The sequence below is a fragment of the Oryctolagus cuniculus genome, chromosome 7 (assembly GCF_051225735.1).
Source record: "Oryctolagus cuniculus isolate XC-2025 breed Fujian yellow rabbit chromosome 7, ASM5122573v1, whole genome shotgun sequence".
NCBI lineage: Eukaryota > Metazoa > Chordata > Mammalia > Lagomorpha > Leporidae > Oryctolagus > Oryctolagus cuniculus.
The window spans coordinates 159,241,148-159,263,427 of NC_142873.1; the positions used below are offsets into that span (position 1 = coordinate 159,241,148).

Consider the following 22,280-nt stretch of genomic DNA (forward strand, 5'->3'; position numbering starts at 1 on the left):
CTTGGCCCTTGGGCGTCTGATGGACGCTCCGTGGGCGGTGTTTGAGACCCGCTTGGCCCTTGGGCGTCTGATGGATGCGTCGTGGGCAGTGTTTGAGACCCGCTGGTCGGGAGAAAGTGGTGCGCGTTGCGTCATCTAAACGGATTCCTTAGGAATGAGTGCAGCGAGTTTCGTGTGAAACGCGCTGTTCACGCGAGGACTGAAGGAAACGCACGCAAGCTTCCGCAGACACCAGGCACAGAACTGGAACCCAGGCCGTCCCATCGGCTGGGCCTGGCTGACGGCAGGGACCTCGCGAGGGACAGGGCTGCGGGAGACCCCGCCCACAGGCCGCTCGCTCTCTCGTCAGCTGCGGTGTGTGTGGTGGTCCGAGGAAGAGCGAGGCAAGCAGGTTTTCCTTGGCCGTGCTCAGTCGCGGGCAGGGGCCTCAGGGCTCTCGAGCTGTGTGGAACAGCTCGGCAGGGGCGAACCCTGGGACGACCTCTCCTCTGCGGAGAGCAACCGCCGGGGCCAGGCGCTGGGATTCTGTGCGGGTGGAAACCGTGCAGCGAATCAGCAAAGGAGAGAACGGCGTTGTGCTGGCTTCTTCTGGGACCGTTCCGGGGCCTCGGTGGCTCGGACTCCGCATGCTCATCCCAGTGCACGTGTGTGAGTGTGCATACGTGTGTTTACAGTCCACACTGTGCTCATCCCAGTGCACGTGTGAGTGTGCACGTGTGTGTTTACAGTCCACACTGTGCTCATCCCAGTGCACGTGTGTGAGTGTGCGCGTGTGTGTGGCAGTCCAGATACTTATCCCTGTGCACGTGTGTGAGTGTGCGCGTGTGTGGCAGTCCAGACACTTATCCCTGTGCACGTGTGTGTGCGCAAGTGTGAGTGTGCACGTGTATGAGTGTGCACGTGTGTGTAGCAGTCCAGATGCTCATGCCTGTATATGTGAGTGTGCACGTGTGTTACACAGTCCAGACGTTCATCCCTGTATGTGTGTGAGTGTGCATGTGTGTGTGGCAGTCCAGAGCTCATCCCTGTGCATGTGTGTGAGTGTGCACGTGTGTTACAGTCCACACGTGTGCTCATCCCAGTGCACGTGTGAGTGTGCACGTGTGTGTGGCAGTCCAGACACTCATCCCTGTACATGTGTGTGAGTGTGCACGTGTGTGGGTGTGCACGTGTGTTACACAGTCCAGACGCTCATTCTGTGCACGCGTGTGTGTGCACATTGAGAGATTTCGTACGTGCTCAGTTTTAATTTCTCGCTCTCCTGATGTCACTGTTTTTTATGGATTTCGTGAACGTTTTCTCAGCAGAAAGTTACAGTTAGGAAGAAAAGACGGAATCTGGCACTCGAGTGCTGGCTCAGAACTTCGCAGCAGGCCCGGGGCGGCGCCTGTCGACCTTGCTCTCCAGTGGAGCTGAGCCCGAGGGGCATTTAGAAAGGGGTGCAGGGTTGGGGCCCAGGCCTTGCTGTGACCGGGTGGCCAGGCTGTCAGTCGGATGCCCGGGACCAGGCAGCAGCGCTGCACCGTCCTTGTGCACAACCGGTAACAGAGGACGTGACCTTGGCCAGAGGGAGCAATAGTTGTCAAGTGTCCTTGACCAAATAATTCGGCTCCTGGGAGTTCACCCCGAGAGTGATCGTGGAGCCTACCTGAGGGCGCCCGTCCAGGCGAGGTCTGTAGAACTCTGGGACGACCGGAGTCTGGGGGCTGGGTTAGGTGAGTGGCAGTGTGTCTGTGCAGGAAGTGGGTGTCAGACATTTAACTTAGGCCACGGGGGACTGGTAGGAGTCTGGTGTGTATGGTGTGGGGGTAGCGCATGCTCCCTCTTCACGAGAAATACATCTGTGTGTGTTCGTAAAGCGAGGAGCGCAAGTGCTGACCCCAAGGGGTATCATATGTACTTCGGTGAGATGTAGGAAATGCTGCCTTTTTCCCATTCTTGGATCTTCCTTAAAAAGGAAATTATATTTGGGATATTTTTTTTTTGGTAATAAAAATGCTTGTTTTTGAGGGAAAGCAATCCAGAACCAGCCAATTTTGTATCTGGAAGATGCGGGCAGCCCCTGGGGTGGTTTCTGGGCGCCCGTGGCCCTGTCTGCCCTCCCGCGCGCTGCGCTGAGCCTGACTCTGGTTCCAGGGGCCGCCGCCGGCACCGCCGAGCTGCTTCCGACCCCGAGCAGCAGCCTGAACTGGACCCTCGGCCTCCCCACCGACAACGGCCACGACAGCGAGCAGGTGTTCGAGTTCAACGGCACCCAGGCGGTGCGGGTCCCGGACGGCGTCGTGTCCGTCAACCCCAGGGAGCCCTTCACGGTGTCCGTGTGGATGCGGCACGGGCCCTTCGGCCGCAAGAAGGAGACAATTCTGTGCAGTTCAGACAAAACAGGTGCGCGAGTTGCCGGTGAATGCCGCCATCCTGTGTCCCATGGGGTGGTTGCTGGGGACAGGCGCCCTTCCCTCCCCGCGCCCTCCCACTGGGCCGGCTGCTCTTGCATGCGCCCCGGTTCGTGGCTTGTGCCAAGGGCACTTCGTGCTCCAAGGCCAACGGCCTTAGCGCTTGGCTGAGCGTCCGTGTTGCTCCGGAGTTGTCGGTGTGAAACCCTACCTCAGCCCCCCGGGGTGGGTTGTGTGTGCAGACGAAACCGTGTCTTTCAAGTCCATTAAAGGCACAGCTCCCGCCCCCCACGCCACGGTGGCGCCGGCCCAGTGCCCATGGAAACTGTCTTTGCAGACATGAACCGGCACCATTACTCTCTCTACCTCCACGGGTGCCGGCTGATCTTCCTCCTCCGCCAGGACCCTTCTGGGGAGAAGAAGTACAGCCCTGCGGAGTTCCACTGGAAGCTGAGCCAGGTGAGCCTGTGGCTGCCGCGGAGAGCTGGCCTGGCACCGGGGGGAGGGGCCGCGTGTCGCTGGGGCGGCGTGGTTTCTGTGGCTGGGACGAAGCAAAGTCCGGTGAACTTCCCTCTGAAACCCTCCCTCGTTTTGCAGTATGTATTCTGTGCGTGAAATGTGGGTACAAAAAAACGGTGTGTTTTGTGTTCGAAACACTGTTCACAGTTTGTCAAAATACACATCATGCACTTGAAAGTCAGGATTGAGACCCGTGAGTTTGCTTACTCCTTAGTCAGGGCTGTGGCTCCCGGCCTGTGACTCAGCAGTTCAGGGGTGACTCAGCAGGTGCGGATTCCATGTCTTGGCGTCTTCCGGATGCCACAGGCGCCGTTAGCTCGGAGCAGTTCATGGTCCTGCCGTCAGCGCGTCACGTCCTTCCTGGTGATGTCATGCGTTTGCAAAGTTAATTTCCCAGCAGTTGCTCTGATGAAAAATCAGGCAATGAGGGAAGATCTGTGTTGTCAGGAGGCAGGGTGGGCTGTAAACAGCGCACCTTGCCACCCGGGATCCCTGCTCCTCCAGGGCCAGGAGGACAAGGAGAACGCCTTCAGCCTTAGCGTGATGTGATTTGGCTCAGGGAGTGAGGGTGGACTGGTGGTTCAGTGCCTGGAGTTGCTAAAACGCAACACTGCCTAAAGCAGCCACGAGGCAGACGAGAGCGGAAGTCCCTGGATGGGGGTGGGGGCGAGCGTGTGACTGCACAGGGTGACGTCAGGGTACAGCTGGCGGGTTTCACCTTTCCTGGTGTCCTTTCATTTCTACAAATAGTTCCTTCTCAGAGCCTTTTATTGCACTCATTCTCAGAAAACGAAAAAGTCTGGTCAGGGAAAATAGTAACAACGTGGACGGCTTTAGATACAGTTCTGTTACAGTAACCCTAGCCTGTAGTTACATACTTAGTGTCTTCCCGTTACATGATTTTTTTTTTTTTTTTTTTTTTGGACAGGCAGAGTTAGACAGTGAGAGAGAAAGACAGAGAGAAAGGTCTTCCTTCCGTTGGTTCACCCCCCAAATGGCCGCCATGGCCGGCATGCGGGTGCAGGGCCCAAGCACTTGGGCCATCCTCTACTGGCCTCCCGGGCCACAGCAGAGAGCTGGACTGGAAGAGGAGCAACCGGGACAGAATCTTGGGCCCTGACTGGGACTAGAACCCGGGGTGCCGGCGCCGCAGGCAGAAGATTAACCTAGTAAGCCGCGGCGTCGGCCCCCATTACGTGATTTTTTAAAAATTTGAAGATTGTGGTGTAGTGGGTAAAGCGGCTGCCTGTGACACCGGAATCCCACGTGGGCGCTGGCTCGAGTCCCGGCCACTCCACTTCCGATCCCGCTCCCTGCTGCTGCTCCTGGGAACGCAGCGGCAGATGGCCCGCGTGCTTGTGCCCCCCTGACCCCAGTGGGAGCCCAGGGTGGAGCTCCAGGCTCCCGGCTTCAGCCCGGCCCAGCCCTGGCTGTTGTGGCCATCTGGGGAGTGAACCAGCAGATGGAAGATCTCTCAATCTCTTCTCCCTTTCCTCCCTGTGCAATTCTGCCTTAAAAAAAACCTTGATTATGGAAAATTTCAGGCAATCTAAACATAGACTAGTGTGGATTACAGCCCTGAGCACCCTGCACCCGGCTCAGCAGGCGTCAGTGCCGGCTCGGTCCTCGTCTGTGACGGCCGCCTGCCACCAGTGCCGGCTCGGTCCTCGTCTGTGACGGCCGCCTGCCACCAGTGCCGGCTCGGTCCTCGTCTGTGACGGCCGCCTGCCACCAGTGCCGGCTCGGTCCTCGTCTGTGACGGCCGCCTGCCACCAGTGCCGGCTCGGTCCTCGTCTGTGACGGCCGCCTGCCACCAGTGCTGGCTCAGTCCTCATCTGTGACGGCTGCTTAATCTACGGGAATCCCAGCTGGAGCGTCTCATTCCTGTGGAGCTGAGTGTTGATTTCATTATTACCTCCGAGAGATCAGCGTAGCCACAGTAACCTTTTTTTTTTTTTAATATTTATTTATTTGGGGCTGGCACTGTGACACAGTGGGTTAAAGCCCCAGCCTGCAGCACCCACATCCCAAATGGGTGCCAGTTTGAGTCCCAGTTGCTCCGCTTCTGATCCGGCTCCCTGCTAATGGCCTGGGAAAGCAGCAGAGGACGGCCCAGATGTTTGGGCCTCTGCACCCACGTGGGAGACCTGGAAGAAGCTCCTGACTCCTGGCTTTGGATGGGCTCAGCTCTGGCCATTGCTGCCAATTAGGGAGTGAACTAGCGGATGGAAGACCTCTCTATTTGTCTCTACCTTTCTCTGTAATTCTTTCATATAAAATAAATGAATCTTAAGAAAAGATTTACTTACTAACATTTGAAAGGCAGAGGTACAGAGAGCGATCGTCCGTCTGCTGGATAGCTCCCCAAGTGGCCACAATTGCTACGGCTGGGCCTGGCCAAAGCCAGGAGCCAGGAGCTCCTTCCAGGTCTCCCATGTGGGTGCAGGGGCCCAAGCACCTGAGCCGTCCTCCACTGCGTTCCCAGGTGCATGGGCAGGGAGCTGGATCAGAAGTGGAGCAGCCGGGACTCAAACTGGTGCCCATGCAGGGTGCCGGCACTGCAGGCAGAGGCTCAACCTTGTGTGCCACGTGCTGGCCCGCGATAGCGTCGTTTACAGGTTAAAGGAAACCACAGCTCCTGTTACCAGCACTCAGTCATTGTTTGCTTTTCAGCTTGGCTCGTTTGTGTGTTGCCTTCGCCGTCTGTGAACCAGGAGCCACACGAGGGGTGGCGTGTGCTGATCGCACGGGGGATCCCTGCCGGAGGAGCTGTGTGTTCCACAGCACGCCTTATTCTGGGCCGGGGGTTCTCTTATTGTGGTCGGGGAAGCCGGCAGGCCCAGCGCGCCCCCTGGCGGGCCGATCTCCTACCCGCTGGCACACAGCACCCTGGAGACGGGAACGTTGCCTCGGGACTTGCGTGCCAGGATTCCCCCGTTGGTGATCTTAGACTCTCTGCAGGAAGACAAGTGCTCCTCCTGGGGACCTTCTTGCGTGCGGCTGCGTGGCTCTGGGGGATTGACGTTTTTGCGCCCCCTTGCATTCCGCAGGTCTGTGATGAGCAGTGGCACCACTACGTCCTCAACGTGGAGTTCCCAAGCGTGACTCTCTACGTGGACGGGGCTGCCCACGAGCCCTTCTCTGTGACTGAGGACTCCCCGCTGCATCCCTCCAAGCTCGACACGCAGCTCGTTGTGGGCGCCTGCTGGCAAGGTAGCGGCGTGGGCGGCGTGGGCGGCGTGGGCGAGCTCCCTGGAGCTGCTGGTGCCGCCCTCCAGGGCAGCTCCGTGTCTGGCACTCAGGAATCGAGGTGTTTGGGGCTGAAGCACAGCATCACCTGTCCCGGCCCCCAGGAGCGGCCGTTGTGTGAGGTCCTCTCGACCGACCGGGACGGGGACAAGTGCTTGGCGTTTAGTGCTTGCTAAGGTGGCAGGAGCGCTGGCCCGGGGGAGGGGCCTTGTGCCCCCTGCATCACAGACTTCGTCTCGCTGAATCCTTCTGTTTCAAAGCTGAAGAAACTGAGAGGGAGTGAGCCCGAGGTGTCTGGGCTTTGAACCTGAGAAGCAGGTGCACTTGGGGTGCTCTGAGTCTTCAGACCCAGCCCGGGTTTGGAGCCCTCTGGTGGTCGGCGGAGGCCCGTGGCCCCCGTCCTCAGAATAATTTCTTAACTTCTGTGAAACGAGATGCACAGGACTTCAGAGGTAACCCCGTGGGAGGACGGTTCCCAGCAGGCGAGGGACAGGCTCTGTGGGCGCCGCGGGGGTAGCAGCAGCCGCGGCGCAGCCAGGATCTTCGATAATGAGAGCTTTTCTGATGGGACTTTGCTATCTGCAACGTCCTGACGTGATCGGAAAATTCCAGGGATTTCTGCTGGGGACAGAGTCACAGTTTAGCAGTTGCTGTGGACACTGCTAATAGGTTTGTAGCCTACATTTGCCTTTTTTTTTTCTTTTTTAAGATTTATTCATTTGAGAGGTAGAGCCATAGAAAGAGGGAGAAACAGAGAGAGAGGTCTTCCATCTACTGGTTCACTCCCCCAATGACTGCAATGGCCAGAGCCAGGCCAATCCAAAGCCAGGAGCCAGGAGCTGCTTCTGGGTCTCCCACGAGGGTGCAGGGGCCCAAGCTTGGGCCATCTTCCACTGCTTTCCCAGCTGCATTAGCAGGGAGCTGGATTGGAAGAGGAGCAGCCGGGACACAAGCAGGTGCCCACATAGGATGCTGGCGCCGCAGGCGGAGGCTCAGCCCACTAGGGCACGGCGCCGGCCCCGACATGTGCTTATTTTATTATTTAAAATGTTGTCGAGAGGCAGAGACCTGTGCACACCACACGCGTGTATACACACAGGGTAAAGTGGTAAAGAGACAGAGTCCCTGTCTGAGTCACTCTCCAGGTGCCCCTAGCAGCTGGGCTGCACCAGACCACACCAGACCAGGAGCTGGGAACTGGGGGGCGGGGGCAGGGACCCAGCTGCCACCAGGAAGCCGGAGTCGGACCCGGGCCCTTCAGTGTGAGCTGTGGGTGCTCTCGTCGCTGGGCCAAACGCCTGCTTCCTGGGGCCTTCGCGTCTGCCATGGCAGGGCCGGGCTGCGGGAGGCGGTGCGCCCCAGCCTCCTGAGCGCCGCCTTAGCCCTTGCCCTCGCCTCTGCACTGTCCTGCCAGGCCACCGCCGTCACTCGTGGCCTGTGGGATGGAGCTGGGCCGCAGGTTGGAGAGCCCAGTTCCCCAGACAGATGCACGGTTCCCCTGCAGCCTCTTCCAGGAGGGAGGGAGACGGTTCCCGAGTGGACCCCTCGGCGGCGCCCTCGGTTTAATTTTGGTGACAGTTCACCCACGAGAAACTGGAACACGAGACCCTGAGATGAGAAGTGATTACTAGAGACGTGGGGACAGTCTGGCTGATACAAGTGTAGTTCAGACCCGCTTCCCGGGTGAGCCAGTGACTTCTGAGTATGCGGGAGTGACGACGTGAGTGCAACCTCAGTGCTCCTTGTCCTTGGGGAGCCTCCTCGCTGGGGGCCACGTAAGCCACCACGCCCCAGCCTGCTGCTCTGGCTCCTGCCGGTCTCACGGTGTCTCGGCCGCCAAATCGCAATTACTTTTCGTCGTGTTTCCTCTTTCTGCTTCAGCCTTTCCCACGGCCTTAGCCAAACAAATCCACGCAGACGCCCAGTTAACAGGGACGAGGCGCCCCCTCTGCTTCCAGTGGGGGAGCAGCGCACGGGAGAGCTGGGCCGTGGGTCCTGGCGTCCATCGCGGTGTGCTATGGACACGGCTTGGAAGGGGGGCACAGGTGCACCTGCAGGATGCTACCTTGTGCTTTTGCCAGTGCAGGGCAAAGGGCAGGGAGCCCTTCCCCTCCATGTGACCCGGGAAGTGGACCCAGACCCACCCTGGAGGAGTGAGTTCATAGCCTCTGGGTCTCCATGTTGAGAACAGGCAAAGGTGCCTTGTCTGTCACGCAGAGGTTCACGTCCAGACAGGCAAGCTTGCCTTGAGCTCCTGTGAAGTAGGGAGGGTTTTGTTTGTTTGTTTGTTTTTTAGGTTTTAGCATTTACTTAGAGAAATACACAGGAAAGCGAGGGCTTTGTTTAAGGGAGAAAGCAGTGTAGACGCATAAGCGGGGTCCAGACCTGGCAGAATGCCGCATGCCCCCAGGCACAGGACCACAAGGGCGGGGCCCAGCTCACGCCACGCCTTTTCTCCCCACTTCCAAGGGGAGCGGCTACGGGTGAGATCAGGCAGGGCAGGAGGTCACGGAGCGGGCAGGCGAAGGCGTGGTCTCCGGCTCCTGAGTCTCAGTGGTTCGGTCCGATCTGCCTGCCCTGTCCTCCCCTCCGGGGTTCCAGACCCTAGTCTCACAGCAATGCTGAAGGGCCTCGTCCTGTCTCCCAGCTGCTGCCTGCTGACCGGGGGGCAGGCCCGGCCTCTCCTAGGCCTGGAAGTCTCTCCCTAGCTCCTCTAATGAGTTCGCTCTGTGAGCCGGAGTCGTCTCAGTCACCGCCAGTGGCCGTGGCCCTGCATGGTCAGTGATCCTCGAAGTCGCTGAGTTCTGAGTACAAGTTTATCAGTGAGCATGAGCAAAACTGGAACAAACCAGTTGCAAGTGGAGCGCCCTTAAGATGGATGGAACAGTTTGTAGACTCCCAGATCGTGGGGGCGACAGGCTGGCCTTCTGCAGACCATGGCACCGTGGGGCCTGAGCGTAGAGGATTCCCGTAGAACCCACGGGGGAGTCTTGTCAGTACAGCTCCCGAGATCAGAAGAGGCAGCTGGGGCTCGCCTGCCCTAAGGTGCAGCAGTCTCAAGGTGACAGCAGGAGCTTTGATGTGTGTCCCATACCCGGGCCCGGGGCCCTCCGTGTGCTCCCCCACGTCCGAGGCGGAACGATGCCCGCCTGGCGCCCGGCTGTGGGGCGCGGCCTTCCCGGAGCGTCCTGCCCAGCAGCCCGCTGGAGGTCGGTGGACCCGATGTGTGCTCTTGCCTTGTTTGAGTGTGACCTGTGATTTGGCCAGGAGGGCGCGGGAAGCAGTGCAGGGGGTGGCGTCTGGGACACGGTGACCAAGCCCCAGCTCGTGTCCACAGCGGTGGCAGCGGCGGGGGGGACCTCTCTCCGCCTCCCGTCCGGCCGCCCGGTCCTGTTTGCAGCCCTAACCGCCTGGTCGTCCTCTTGTCTCTGTCTTGCTTCTCCACAGAGTATTCAGGAGTTGAAAATGACACTGACACTGAGCCCGTGACTTTGGCCTCTGCAGGTTGCTGGATTTTTGTTCCCTACAGTCCGCCACCGTGTTCCATTCCAAGATAGACGGGACTCATCCCACATGTCGCATGAAACGCCGCGGTCGCTCGGGGCCAGGCCCCTTCGGGCTGCGTCCCTGCATCGCGCTTCCCCATCGCTTCGTGGGGTTTGCCTCTGCTGCCCACCCCAGCCCAGCCCAGTGAGGGCAGATGACTCACCCGTGCCGCGCGCTCATGGGTCCTGCCTGATCCCACCGCACACGGCCCCTCGCCTCTGTCTTGTGTGGTTGAACCGCAGGGACAGGGAGACCCGTTTCCGGATGTCGTGTCCTGATTGAAGCGGGGTTCTGTCTCATCTGTGTCTGCGTCTTGTTTTCCCATCACACCTCCGGGGCAGGCAGGGGTGCCTCAATGGAGGGACGGCGCTCGGCGTCGCCACCTGCCCAGCCACCCCCATGCGAGTGTCCCCAGGGCGTGTCCCTGGGGGGACGCGGCAGTGCTGGCAGGGTGGGGGGCACCGGCAAGGCCGGCTGCACCGGGGCATGGCTGGGCGCGTGGGCACTCTGCTGGCGCCGCTGGCTCCCGGTCGGGGACCCCAGCCCCTCATTTCTGCAGGCCACATGCATGATCATCCATGACTCACCATCCACATCGCCTCCCATGTAGATCGCAAGGCTAACAGGGTTTGGCGTGAACTAACCTGCATGTCCATCCACCGAGCTGCACCGCCAGTAACCGTGCCCGGAGACGCTGCCTGGCGCTCGCTCACGCCCCCTCTTCTCCCCTGCTCCACAGGGGGTGACCTGCGCATGACTCAGTTTTTCCGAGGAAACCTGGCCGGCCTAACGATCCGTTCCGGGAAGCTCGCGGACAAGAAGGTGATCGACTGCCTGTACACCTGCAAAGAGGGGCTGGAGCTGCAGCTGCCCGAAGACAGCGGCCGCGGCGTGCAGGTAGCGCTGGGCTGCGGGAGGGGGCGGCGAGGGCCGTGTTTGCGCCGCGCAAGCCACCGCTGGCGCCGGGTGAGCGCTGCCTCCGCCGGTCCCCGAGCGGATCCATCCCAAGCCGTCCCCTTTGCCGGGGCCATCGGGTGTCAGCTCCTTGCACCTAGAACCCGTTCTCCTCTCTCTCCGTCGGCGGTGACTTCAGATCCAAGCAAACCCCAGCCAGTCCGTGCTGACCGTGGCGGGGGACGACGTCGGGGAGCTGGAGAAGGCCCTGCAGCACGTGTCCTACGTGAACTCGCGGCAGTTCCCCACGCCCGGCGTCCGGAGGCTCACCCTCACCAGCTCCGTCAAGTAGGTCCCCCGTGGTGCTGCGTGGGAGGAGGCGGCGTGGGTGTGAGTCTTGGAGACAACCCAGCAGCCCCCACCCCCCCAGAGGAAGGGCGTGAGCGAGAGGCGCGGTGTGCCCGCCATGCTGGGGGCTGCCGCCCGTGCCATGCCGTGTGTGTGGATGCCGCCTCTGCGGCTGCTGTGCGTGGGCTCCCAGAACCCGTCACCCTTCCTTTCCCGCCGGCAGGTGCTTTAATGAGGCCGCCTGCATCTCGCTGCCCCCCGTGGACGGCTACGTGATGGTTCTGCAGCCCGAGGAGCCCAAGATCAGCCTGAGCGGCGTCCACCACTTTGCCCGCGCGGCTTCGGAGTTTGAAAGCGCGGAAGGTGTCTCCCTCTTCCCCGAGCTCCGGATCGTCAGCACCATCACGCGGGAGGTGGAGCCCGAGGGGGACGGGGCCGAGGACCCCACAGGTGAGACCCCCCCACACCCTCCTGCCATCCCTCGCCTGCAGGGCACTTTCTGTGTGCGGGCTCTGGGGGTATTATCTCACTGTATTGTGGTTCCTCGGTCAGTTCCAGGATTGATCTGGGGGCTGGGGGTCGTTCCCTGTGAAAACCCACGCAGAGAGGGCCCTTTCTTCTTTGTCTGGCTCTCCGAGGTGTGTGGCTCGAGGCTGTCGGCCCCCGAGGCCAGAGGCCCCGCTGTTCTTGGTGGGGGTCCTTAGGGACCCGCAGGTGGTGAACGCGACTCCCTGACATCTGCCACGGGGCCTTAACGGAGCCGTGGGAGTCGCTGCCAACGCCGGGCCTCACAGCCGCGGTCACTTCTGGTTGGGCCGCTTTTGCAGTTCAAGAGTCCTTGGTGTCGGAGGAGATAGTGCACGACCTGGACACCTGTGAGGTCACGGTGGAGGGGGAGGAGCTGAACCCGGAGCAGGAAAGCCTGGAGGTGGACGTCGCGCGCCTGCAGCAGAAGGGCATTGAAGTGAGCCACTCCGACCTGGGCGTGGTCTTCACAGGTGAGGGGCTGGGCGGGGCCTCCCGCAGGGAAGGCGTCCCCCCCCCCCCCGGGGTGTGCACTCGGCCCTGCCCGGGTCCTGGCCCTGCCCGGGCTCCTGGTTGAAGCTGCCAGCAGGCTTCTCGCTTCCTCCCTGCAGGCGTGGACGCCATGGCCAGCTACGAGGAGGTCCTGCACCTCCTGCGCTATCGGAACTGGCACACCAGGTCCTTGCTTGACCGGAAGTTCAAGCTCATCTGCTCGGAGCTGAACGGCCGCTACATGAGCAATGAATTTAAGGTGGAGGTGAGTACAGCGCCCCCGCGAGAGGAGCCAGCAGCAGGGACACGGGGCTCCGGGGCCCCCAGGGTCTGAGGACACTGCCGTGGAGAGCGTCGGTGGAGGCAGCAGTGCGGGGGGCAGGCCGGGTGGAGCGGCCCCTGGCGTCCTCAGGCCGGGAGCTGTTTGGACGGCGGGCGGCAATGACCACCCCCGGCTGCACCTGCGAGAGGGACTGGGGGGTGCGGTTCTAGAAGGAGCAGCACCCAGGGACCCTGAGTCTTTGCAGCCGGGCCAGGCCACTGACCCCCATCCTGGGCCCGGTGAGAGGTGCTGATGTGGGGACCTGGGGTGCCTCGGTCCCCCTTTTCCAAGCAGGCGAGCACCTGCACTGACCTTGGGGCAGCGGCGTGCTGAGCTCCCCGTGCTGCAGAACCCCGTGTGAGCCGCGGGTAGCTGGCTTGAGGGGTGCAGACGGCTGTGACTTGTGCTGTCTTGGGGGCTGGGCCTGGGGCCGTCGCGTGCCCCGGCCACCCAGGAAGGACTGGCGGTTGGTTGTCCCCTCCGTGTGGATGGGTTCTCAGGAGACGCAGTGAGCAGAGTGGCTAGCGGAGCCGTGTGCCGCGGGTGTCTGGCGGGCCCTGGTGCCTGCCGCCTGCTCTGGGTTTGTCCTGTTGGTTCTCCTCGCACACAGCCGCACTGTGTGCCACCGCGTGGGTCCCGGGAGCACTCGGAGTGGCGCTGCTCGTGCCCGGTGCTGGCTCCACCCCTGGTGACCCCCGCTTGCTGCCGCAGGTGAACGTGATCCATACGGCCAGCCCCGTGGAGCACGCCAGCCACATGGCCGCCCAGCCGCAGTTCGTTCACCCCGAGCATCGCTCCTTCGTTGACCTGTCGGGTCACAACCTGGCCAATCCTCACCCGTTCGCAGGTAGGGCCGGGGGGAGAGCACTGGGCTGAGCCGCCCGAGGTCAAGGCGCGTCGCTGAAGCCCCGGGTCGCCTCTCCCCCCACAGTGGTCCCCAGCACGGCCACCGTGGTGATCGTGGTGTGCGTCAGCTTCCTGGTCTTCATGATCATCCTGGGCGTGTTTCGCATCCGGGCTGCGCATCAGCGGACCATGCGGGACCAGGACGCCGGGAAGGAGAACGAAATGGACTGGGACGACTCTGCCTTGACCATCACCGTGAACCCCATGGAGGTAGGCACAGATGGGGATGCTGGGGCCGAGTGAGACTCCCCTGAGAGAGAGCAGAGGCCCATGCCGTGCGGTGCGCACAGCGGCTGTGCGAGGCTACGTGCCCATCCTCCGGGTGGGTAAGCTGAGGCTCGGAGGGGTCGTCGCGAAGCTCATCCTGCCTAGCAGATGCAGCCGTGAGCTCAGGCCAGAGCTCCGTGCACCTGGGAACGGAGGCGCCCCCTGCACTGGGAGCGCGAGGCTCCGTGGAGGCGGCCAGAGCTCGCAGGGACTCCGGGGACGCGTCCCGGCCCTCTCACTGGGGCGGATTCCCCTCTGCCCGCAGCTCCTGGAGGCTTGAGTCAGGAGCTAGACTCAAACTGCCGTCTCTTTGCCAGACATACGAAGACCAGCACAGCAGCGAGGAGGAGGAGGAGGAAGAGGAGGAGGAGGAGGAGAGTGAGGACGGGGAGGAGGAGGAGGACATCACCAGCGCGGAGTCAGAGAGCAGCGAGGAGGAAGGGGGCGGCCCCGGGGATGCCCAGGGCGCCAGCCGGCAGCAGCAACTCGAGTGGGACGACTCCACGCTCAGCTACTGACGCCTGCGGCCGCGGCCCCCAGCCCCGCCCCTCGCCCGTGCCGCGGGTCACGGTGTACAAAGTCATTCCGGCCAGTAGGTCTGCAGACCCCTCCCCTTGCCGATCGCCTCCTGTGCTTGATGTCTAGGACCGTAGGCCCCCGCCCGCCCGCCCGCCCGCCCGCCGCTGCCGCCTGGACGCTCCCCAGGGAGCGTGGAGCCCGCGCCCAGCAGGGGCCGGGGGACCAGGCTTGTTGACAAAGGGTAGAAATCGCTCGCTCCCACCGGTAATCATCTGTTTTCTTTTTTTAAAAAAAGTTTTTATTTTTTTCCAGACTAGTGCATGTACAAAATGGCAAAACGGGGGATTAATATGTAGATGATTAACTGACTTTTTAATATTTTGTAAATAAACGGGATTCTTTGTGTCCTCTGTGCTGGCGTAACCCAGGACTGGAATGTAAAGTGAGGTTCAGGACAGAGCCCGTGGGAAGCCAGGCCCCTGCCCAGCTGTGGGGGCCCCGGGGACCGGGTCGGGGCCCTCTGGAGGCTGAAAGCAGCCCGCAGGTCTCGCCTTGGGGATTCCACCTGCTTCCGGCTTGGCTACTGGGGGCGGGGCTGAGGGTCCCCAGCCCCTCACTCCCTGGAGGCCAGCATCGTGGTTTGCACTTAGCCCGCGTGCGTCGCCCCGCCATGCTGGTGAACGGATGCGCAGGGGGTGCCAGCCACCGGCCACTCGGTGTGGGACGGGAACAGGCCCGAGGGACCCTGACTCAGAAGACGCCCCGAGGCCTGAAGCAGTCATAAATGCCCGAAGCCCTCTGCGCCCTCCCCTCCCCAGAGCCCCATGGGAGGCCCCCGCCCTGGGGGCCGGAATCCACGCCCAGCAGCCGAGAACACACGTGCTTCCCCGAGTGCAGGTCACGCCGGCGACAGCTGAGCCCGGGACGGGTCCCCGCTGCCGGGTGCTGCGTGTGGCCGCCTCCCGCGTCCCGCCCCGTAGCTGCTCTGTGTAGGACAGACGCCCGTGCTGTTGCTGTGTGTGGAATAGGTCGGAAAGTGTATCCACTACAATAAAGCTCCGGTTCTGACTCCAGCTGCCGCGCGGCCGTTGTCTGTCTGGTTCTAACCGTGCGTTCCCGTATTTCTTTTGGAGCCCAAAGCATAAGAACGTAAAAAGGTCTTTATTTCTGTTTTCTGCTTTTACCTCATTTCAAGGTTTCACAGAGTGCTGGTCTCAGCCTGCATCAGCGATCATGAACTCGCCCTCCCCATACAGTAACATGAAATATTGTAAAAAAAAAAAAAAAGAGAGAGAAGATGGTCTTTTCACCAGGCACGCAGAGCACAGACCCGAGGCAGGGCTGCTGAAGACGTGCAAAGCCTGCAGCTCGGGTCCAATAAATAACAGATCCAGCCGTGCGGCAGAGCCCACGGCCAGGCCAGTGCGTTCCAGCGCTTAGCTGGTGGCCACTGGCTACTGCAGGCGAGGCGGGTGCTCCGTGGCAGCCCCCACTGCCACAGAGCCCCTAACACAGACATAGGGCTGGCACTGGTCTCTGGTTGGCCATGCACCTGCTCTGCCACGTTGGAGGCCCCTGAGAGCCCGGGAGTGTCTCCTGGCAGGTCCTGCGGCGGCCATTCATGGGGGAGGGTCCCAGCCTCAGGGCCAGAGTTGGCTTCCAAAGGCTCAGAGTGGCCCACCACCTGCGTTCAAGCTGTCCAGGTCCAGGCCTGTGGGAGGCCTGGGGCTCAGCTTGGACCCTTCCCAGCTGAGCATGGTCAAGGAGAGGTCCTGCCTCCCCCAACACTCAGGCACCTGATAAACCTCGAGAAACGCTGGGGGGCAGGGGGAGTGGGTCCTGTCTCCCTTCACGCGTGTTTTCAGAGACTGCACCTGACCTGCCGCCACCCGAGGGCCAGCCACGCTCAGCCGTCAGGGCTGAGCCCTGGAGGTTCAGTAAGTGGTCGGGCTGTTACTTCCTTACCCACAACCAATTCCTGCAGCAGAGGGGAGGGGGCCTCCGTACCCAGGCATCACTCGAACAGTGAGGGACCCCCCGCCCCCACCCCAGCTCCCCAGTGGCCTGCGACTTGGTCAGGGCAGGGTGCACAGGGCGGGCTGCACTGAGGGGCGAGACGTGCTGTGCAGATCGTAGGCACCAGGGGACTGCTAGGTCCCTGAGACCCAGGCAGTTGGGCGGGGAGCCCGACAAGGGCGCCCCGCCCCCCAAGGAAGTGCCGGGCCGAGGCCCAGCATCTGGAAGACTTGATGTGACCATCAGCAAGGTGCAGCCCCCCGGCCTGTGGCCGGGGGCACTGGGGGCACGGTGGATGCGTTTCCGGTTATGGCTGTTGAGTTCCTGCAAGGTGTCACGTCATGAAATAAATAACCCGTGTAAACAAAGGCAGTGGGGAGGCTCTGCCACAGAGCGCAGCGCGGGCTCCCAGGTGCTGGGCCCAGGACAGACGCATGGAGCGGCCACTACTGCCGATTGTCTTTGGACACATTGTGGGCCAGCCAGTTCACTTTGGTCTTCCAGCTCTCCCGCAGGGCTTCATTAAACTTCACCCGGAAGTGCTTCAGTGCCTCCTCCTCTGTCTTCCCCAGGGCCAGGGAGTCCTGAGGACACAGGCAGGGTGGGGTCTTCTGCCCCCTGGGTCCCTTAAACTACCCCCCCACCACCACCATGAGCGCTTCTGGCAGGGAGTTGAGATGGCTGCTTGCCATGTACCGTGGGAAAGTTCCTCTGGTCCCAGTCAGGCCCCCGCACCTCCCCCAGAGACAGACCCCGGGAGAGAGCCCTGGCAGGTGTTGGATGCTCCACCTTCCAAAGATGCAGGAAGGAAAAACCAAGAGGGAATGGAGTGGCCTGGTCCTCAGGGTGAGGCCACATAGGGCACCTGCTGAGGCAGCCCAGCAGGGCCACTGCCCACAGACCCCGCCGCTGGCTCCCCGGCCAGCCTGAGTGGCCCCTGGTCTGCAGCCTGCCCCGGTGCCTACCTTGAGATACTGGATGTCTTTGGGGCAGCTGAGCTCGGGGAGGCCCGCTGCCCGCATCAGGGCAAAGAGGTGGAGGAAGAGGAGCCCGTGGCGCCGCAGGATGGTGTACGCTCTCTCACAGTAGCCCCGGAACCTGCAGCATTGCGGGGAGCACAGAAGGCTTTTGGGGTCCCCCAGCTACGCCCAGCCTAAAGCCAGCAGGTCAGTCTGCATCTGGCTGCACCTTCCCTCTGACCACCCGCCCTTGCCCTGGAAACAGGTGCACAGGAAGCCCTTGTTCCCGGCCCTTGAGCCTCTCCCCTCCCCCACATCACCCCGTGGAGCACACGGCATCAAAGGGCACTCCCTGCTCAGAACCCAGACGTGTTCCCCATCCCCCACCAACCCAGGAGTGGGGCCCAGGAGCAGGGCTGAGGGACCTGGGACCTGTGCCCCTCACCTGGGGACCCCTGGGCATTGAGGGGGCGTTGGGTGGGGCTGAGGCAGCCTCACCTTTCAAACTTCTCACTGTTGTTGGTCTTCCCCTGCTGAATCACGTGGACAAAGTCGTAGGTGAGGATGAAGGGGACTCGCTCACGGTTGATTCCGAACTTGGTCTTGAAATTCCCCAGGAAGTGACCGAAGTCAACATGGAACAGCTGGGGGGGGGGAGGTAAAGGCTGAAACGGCATCAGAAAGGGGAGCAGCTGGGCCCAGGAAGGCAGCAGGGCCCGGGGGAGGGGGGAGCCTGGAGCCGTGTGCCTAGCGGATGGGCTGGCAGGCCCTGCGAGAAGGCATGTCCACTGCCAACTGCCCGGGCCACCCCTACCTGTCCACTCTCACGGATCATGATGTTGTCACTGTGCCGGTCGCCGATGCCCAGCACGTATGTGGCCACACAGTAGCCGGCACAGGAAAGGGTGAACTCCTCAATGGCACGGTCCAGGGCCTCCCTGGTTGGGGGGAGGGTTAGGTTGAAAGCCATGGCCACACCACTGTGCAGCTCCTTGTGTGAAGGGGCGGAGTCCATTTGCCTTCCCTTTGGACCTGGCCCCTGACTTGCGTTGACCAACAGAACGTGAGGACACTGTTCCAGGCCATAAGACATTTCTGGATTTTGAACACCCCTGAGTGTGTCAAGGCTCACCTACTAATGGAGAGGCCACGGGGACCGAGGCACAGGTGATGGCCAAGGCCAAGGCCTACGCATGTGACCGTGGCCAGCTTAGACCCTCCAGGCTCAGGCAGGCAAATGGAGCACTCTAAGCAAGGCCAGCAGAAGAACCAGCCAGCTGAGCCCAGCTCAAGTGGCAGATTCACGAGCCAATTGTAAAGGCTGATGTGCTAAGGCCCTGAGCGGTGGGGTCAACACAGCCATAGACAACTGATACATATGTAGCAGAGACCCTCCCTGCAGTCCTCAGGTCGCTGGGGGCGTGTGCTGGGACCTCAGGCCCTCGCTTCCTGTGTGATGCGGGCTCCACTGTAGGCATTGTGAAGACGTCCACCTTTAGGCCGCCACCAGAGGCCAGCTCAGGGAAGTGGGCGGAACTGGACATTCGGTCTCCAAAACTCAGCCACACAGAGCTCTTTTCTTCCTAAGTCACCCAGCCTCAGGCACTTGGTCACAGCATCAGAGAACCCTGAGGGACCCTGCACCCTGCCCTGCTCAGAACGGGGAGGGCACCCATCTCTCCCGGCCTCAAACCTACCCAGGGTTCTTGGACTTGAGCCAGTTGAGCAGAGCGTCCTTGTTGAAGGCAGCCGTGGCCGCCATGTTGCTCTTGTTCAGCTGGATGTTGGCAATGGTGTCCGAGTGGAGAACTACCTCGATCAGGCCTGTGCGGTCCCCCGTGGGGAGGCAGCCATAGGGGGTCATCCTGGGCAGATGGGGTGGGGAGAGGCGGGCCGCTTGGTCCCCAGGAGCACAGGGCACCCACAAGGGCTTCCGGGGCCGCAGCTGCCCAAGCACGTGCAGGAAGGGAGGCTGTAGGCTCGGGCTCCCATATACTCAGCGAACCAGCCAGGGGGCCGCTGCCCAAGTCGGAGCGGGAAGCCAGGGACAGAGGGCAGCGGGGGGGAGGGGGGCCGGCGCTCCAGCTGGGAGTGGCCTCCTCCCGCCCTCACCTCAAGTCCAGGCCCTCCTGCTTCCACAGGACGTCCATGAGCTGGATCATCTGCAGCGTCAGCATGTCCTGGCGGAGGTCTGCACGGCCACCAGGCACAAGGAGAAGGCACGAGTGTCCGGGGGCGTTCTCAGGACCCCGGGACCCTGCGCCCCAGGACCGCGGGGGAGCTGCCTGGCTCACCGTCCCCGTTCTTGAAGATGATGCCCACGCTGCCCTCGCTGCCCGCCTCCTCGTTGCTGTACACGATCCACAGGGGCTTCATCTTGGAGTCCATGAAGGTGCACTGTTCCACGCTGCCGGGCCAGAGCGCTCCGTCAGCCGGGCCCCTGCGCGGGTCCCCCCGGGGCGGGCGCGGGGCTGGAGCTCACCAGACTTCGGCCAGCAGGGTGCTGGGGTCGAGCGGGGACTGCAGGTGCGAGAGGGCCTCCAGGTAGGCCTCCTGGCGCATGCACAGGTGCATCAGTTCCTTGGTCTGCGGCTTGGTGGTCTTCTGAGAGCTCACCTTGACGAAGTCATTCAGGGCCTTCAGCTTGCTCAGTGCTTCCCCCTGGTGGCGGGGAGAGGGCGAGGGTGGCGGTGGGCCCAGAGAACCCAGCAGGACGCCGAGCCCCGCGGCCCTGGGCCTTACCTGCTTCATCAGCACCTTCATGTGATGGGTGCTGCCCCTGCAGTAGGCCTCCATGATGAGGCCGAAGCGCAAAGCCACGGAGGGCACGTGCATCTCGGAGCTGGAGGGAGGAGGAGGCGCTGAGTGTCGCGGGCAGGGCCGCCCGCCCCGCCCCCGCCCAGGGCTGGCCCGAGCAAGTCCAGCTACCGGAGGTGCCAGAAGAGGAAGTGGCCGATCTTGCGGTTGGCCAGGGCCCGGCCCAGCAAGAACTTGGTCAGCTCGCAGTCCAGGTAGGACTCGTACTTGAGCACCTGTACCAGCTGCAGCAGGTACTGGAAAAGCTCCTCATCCCTGCCGGGGGGAGGGGAGGGAAGGGAAGGGCCGGCTGCAGGTGGCGGGCAGGACAGGGAGGGCAGGCCACAGGGCGGGCTCAGTGTCCGCCCCCCTGCCCGTGGCCGGCAAAGCCACCAACCCGAGGGGCGCCTGGCAGGGACTCACGTCAGCTTCCGCAGGGACTTGATGGCAAAGGAGCCCACGTGGCAGTCGGGGAAGCTGAAGTCCAGCAGCTCCAGGGCACTCAGCACGGGCAGCTCGGGCCAGGAGCACAGCAGGTGCAGCATCTGCGAGGCCAGCGGTCAGGGCGGCAGGCGGGTGGTGGCCGCCCCGCTGCCCCGGCCCAGCCCCAGCGCCCTCTCCACCCACCTGGGCCACATCCTCATGTTTGTTCCACTTGGTGACCAGCAGCAGCCGGGCCAGCGCCTCCGGGAAGCGCTCCTGGACTTCGTGCCGCATCTTCCACACCAGGTCCTTCTCGTGCTCGTACAGCTCCCCGGACCCCCGTCGCTCCAGGATCTCCCGCAGCTGCAGCTGCTGAGGTGCCCATGGGGGTGAGCTCGGGCGGCCAGGCCCCCCCCATGCCCCCACCCCCCGCACACCCGCTACGCTCACCTCCTCCTCCGAGGTGGGCGCTCGCTCCCCGTGTCGCCCCAGCTCCAGGATCTGCAAGGAGTGGTCCTGCTCTCAGGGCCCCGGCCTGGACCAGCCCTGGCAGAGCCCTGTGTGGGCATCTGCACCCCAGGTAACTGCCCGTTGGTGGGGGCTGCTCCGTGCACCACAGGGCACATAACAGCACCGCCAGCCTCCACCCACAAGGTGCCAGGAGCACCTCCCCTCCAATCGTGACCACCAAAAATGTCATCAAGCCGGCGCCGCGGCTCACTAGGCTAATCCTCCGCCTAGCGGCGCCGGCACACCGGGTTCTAGTCCCGGTTGGGGCGCCGGATTCTGTCCCGGTTGCCCCTCTTCCAGGCCAGCCCTCTGCTGTGGCCAGGGAGTGCAGTGGAGGATGGCCCAGGTGCTTGGGCCCTGCACCCCATGGGAGACCAGGAAAAGCACCTGGCTCCTGGCTCCTGCCATCGGATCAGCGCGGTGCGCCGGCCGCAGCGCGCTGGCCGCGGCGGCCATTGGAGGGTGAACCAACGGCAAAGGAAGACCTTTCTCTCTGTCTCTCTCTCTCACTGTCCACTCTGCCTGTCAAAAAAATTAAAAAAAAAAAAAAAAAAAAAAAAAAAAAAAAAAAAGAAAGACATCGCTCAAGGTGCCCTGGTGGGCAGAATGGTCCCCGATGAGAGCCATGGCTCGGGCACAGGAAGACATCAGAGCCAAGGCGGGCATTGACCGTGCCTGGTGACCAGTCCCCCCACCATGTGGTCAACCTCAGCACAGCCCAGGACCGTGCTCAGCCTCCGGGCGGGCTCCCGGCTGACCTTCTCCAGGGGCGGGTAGTACACAGGGTGGGGGGCCACCTCGGGCAGGCAGATGACCAGGGCGGCAGCGCTCTCAGTGTTGGGGTTACCACGCACGGTCCCTGTGGGGTTCAGCAGCTCCCCTTTCTCGTCTGGAAGCGGGGACAGATGGAGTTACATGGGGGGAGGCCTGCCATCGTGGGGACCCCCACCCCTCCAAGGCCTCTGCCCCCCGGGCGGGGCCCACCTGGGACAGAGGGCCACATGTAGAGGCAGCGCTCCCCGGTCTTGAGCTGGTCCTTGTAGTCGAAGAGCATGAGGTTGGCCCAGGCGATGGGGCAGTCCTGAGGGAGGCGGTGGCAGGTCAGGGCCAGCCACCCATGCACCTCTACTTGCTCACCTGCACAATGGGACCAGACTCCGAGCCAAGCTCTCCTGGCCACCCCGCATCCCACCGGTGGTCACCAGGCCCCATGGGAGCCCTGCCAGGGGATGGGGAGGCCCCACCGTTTCCTCCGTCCTGTTGGGGGTTCCAGTGATGAAGCCAGCAAGGCCCACAGCCCCCCTGCCCCTTTCTGCTCCTACCTGCATCCCCACTCCCGGCTTCCTGACAAAGACCCACAGCAACCACACAAGCCCCCAGAGCAGGCCCAGCTCAGCTGCAAGATGGCAGGGCCGGGTGGGGGTAGGGGTGTGGGGGGGCACGCCCTGGGCCTGGTGACCCAGGGCCCTGCGGTCATCCCCAGCTGGCTGCTGACTCAGGCCTTTCTGGCCCAGCAAGGACACTGTTCCCCCTTCCAGCCCTGTCAGGCCGGGCTTGGGGACAGGAACCAGGGCTGGCTGCCAGGCTGGGCTGGCA

At 62.6% G+C, this 22,280-nt stretch overlaps 2 protein-coding genes across 4 annotated transcripts in view; one reads left to right on the forward strand and one right to left on the reverse strand.

The window, feature by feature from the left end:
- The window catches only part of CLSTN1 (calsyntenin 1), a 65,923-nt gene extending 50,870 nt beyond the window's left edge, over positions 1–15,053 (forward strand). Inside the window, exons 9-20 of the mRNA XM_051858098.3 lie at positions 2,137–2,385; positions 2,731–2,852; positions 5,963–6,125; positions 9,609–9,665; positions 10,447–10,604; positions 10,801–10,949; positions 11,173–11,399; positions 11,777–11,947; positions 12,086–12,231; positions 13,000–13,135; positions 13,220–13,404; positions 13,779–15,053. Coding sequence (XP_051714058.2) covers positions 2,137–2,385; positions 2,731–2,852; positions 5,963–6,125; positions 9,609–9,665; positions 10,447–10,604; positions 10,801–10,949; positions 11,173–11,399; positions 11,777–11,947; positions 12,086–12,231; positions 13,000–13,135; positions 13,220–13,404; positions 13,779–13,979 — 1,964 coding nt within the window. The 3' untranslated portion in view covers positions 13,980–15,053. The remainder of the gene's footprint in view (positions 1–2,136; positions 2,386–2,730; positions 2,853–5,962; positions 6,126–9,608; positions 9,666–10,446; positions 10,605–10,800; positions 10,950–11,172; positions 11,400–11,776; positions 11,948–12,085; positions 12,232–12,999; positions 13,136–13,219; positions 13,405–13,778) is intronic.
- Positions 15,054–15,122: 69 nt separating this feature from the next.
- Positions 15,123–22,280, reverse strand: part of PIK3CD (phosphatidylinositol-4,5-bisphosphate 3-kinase catalytic subunit delta) — a 40,470-nt gene continuing 33,312 nt past the window's right edge. For 2 of the 3 annotated variants that reach the window (XM_051858092.3, XM_051858093.3), the window contains exons 10-24: positions 21,669–21,765; positions 21,443–21,573; positions 20,625–20,675; positions 20,379–20,546; positions 20,175–20,296; positions 19,884–20,027; positions 19,698–19,797; positions 19,438–19,616; positions 19,250–19,362; positions 19,068–19,146; positions 18,653–18,820; positions 17,770–17,893; positions 17,454–17,599; positions 16,962–17,094; positions 15,123–16,580 (exon numbers count right to left, since the gene is read on the reverse strand). In XM_051858092.3, coding sequence (XP_051714052.1) covers positions 16,443–16,580; positions 16,962–17,094; positions 17,454–17,599; positions 17,770–17,893; positions 18,653–18,820; positions 19,068–19,146; positions 19,250–19,362; positions 19,438–19,616; positions 19,698–19,797; positions 19,884–20,027; positions 20,175–20,296; positions 20,379–20,546; positions 20,625–20,675; positions 21,443–21,573; positions 21,669–21,765 — 1,893 coding nt within the window. In that variant the 3' untranslated portion in view covers positions 15,123–16,442. The remainder of the gene's footprint in view (positions 16,581–16,961; positions 17,095–17,453; positions 17,600–17,769; positions 17,894–18,652; positions 18,821–19,067; positions 19,147–19,249; positions 19,363–19,437; positions 19,617–19,697; positions 19,798–19,883; positions 20,028–20,174; positions 20,297–20,378; positions 20,547–20,624; positions 20,676–21,442; positions 21,574–21,668; positions 21,766–22,280) is intronic. The other variant, XM_051858096.3, reaches the window with a different exon arrangement.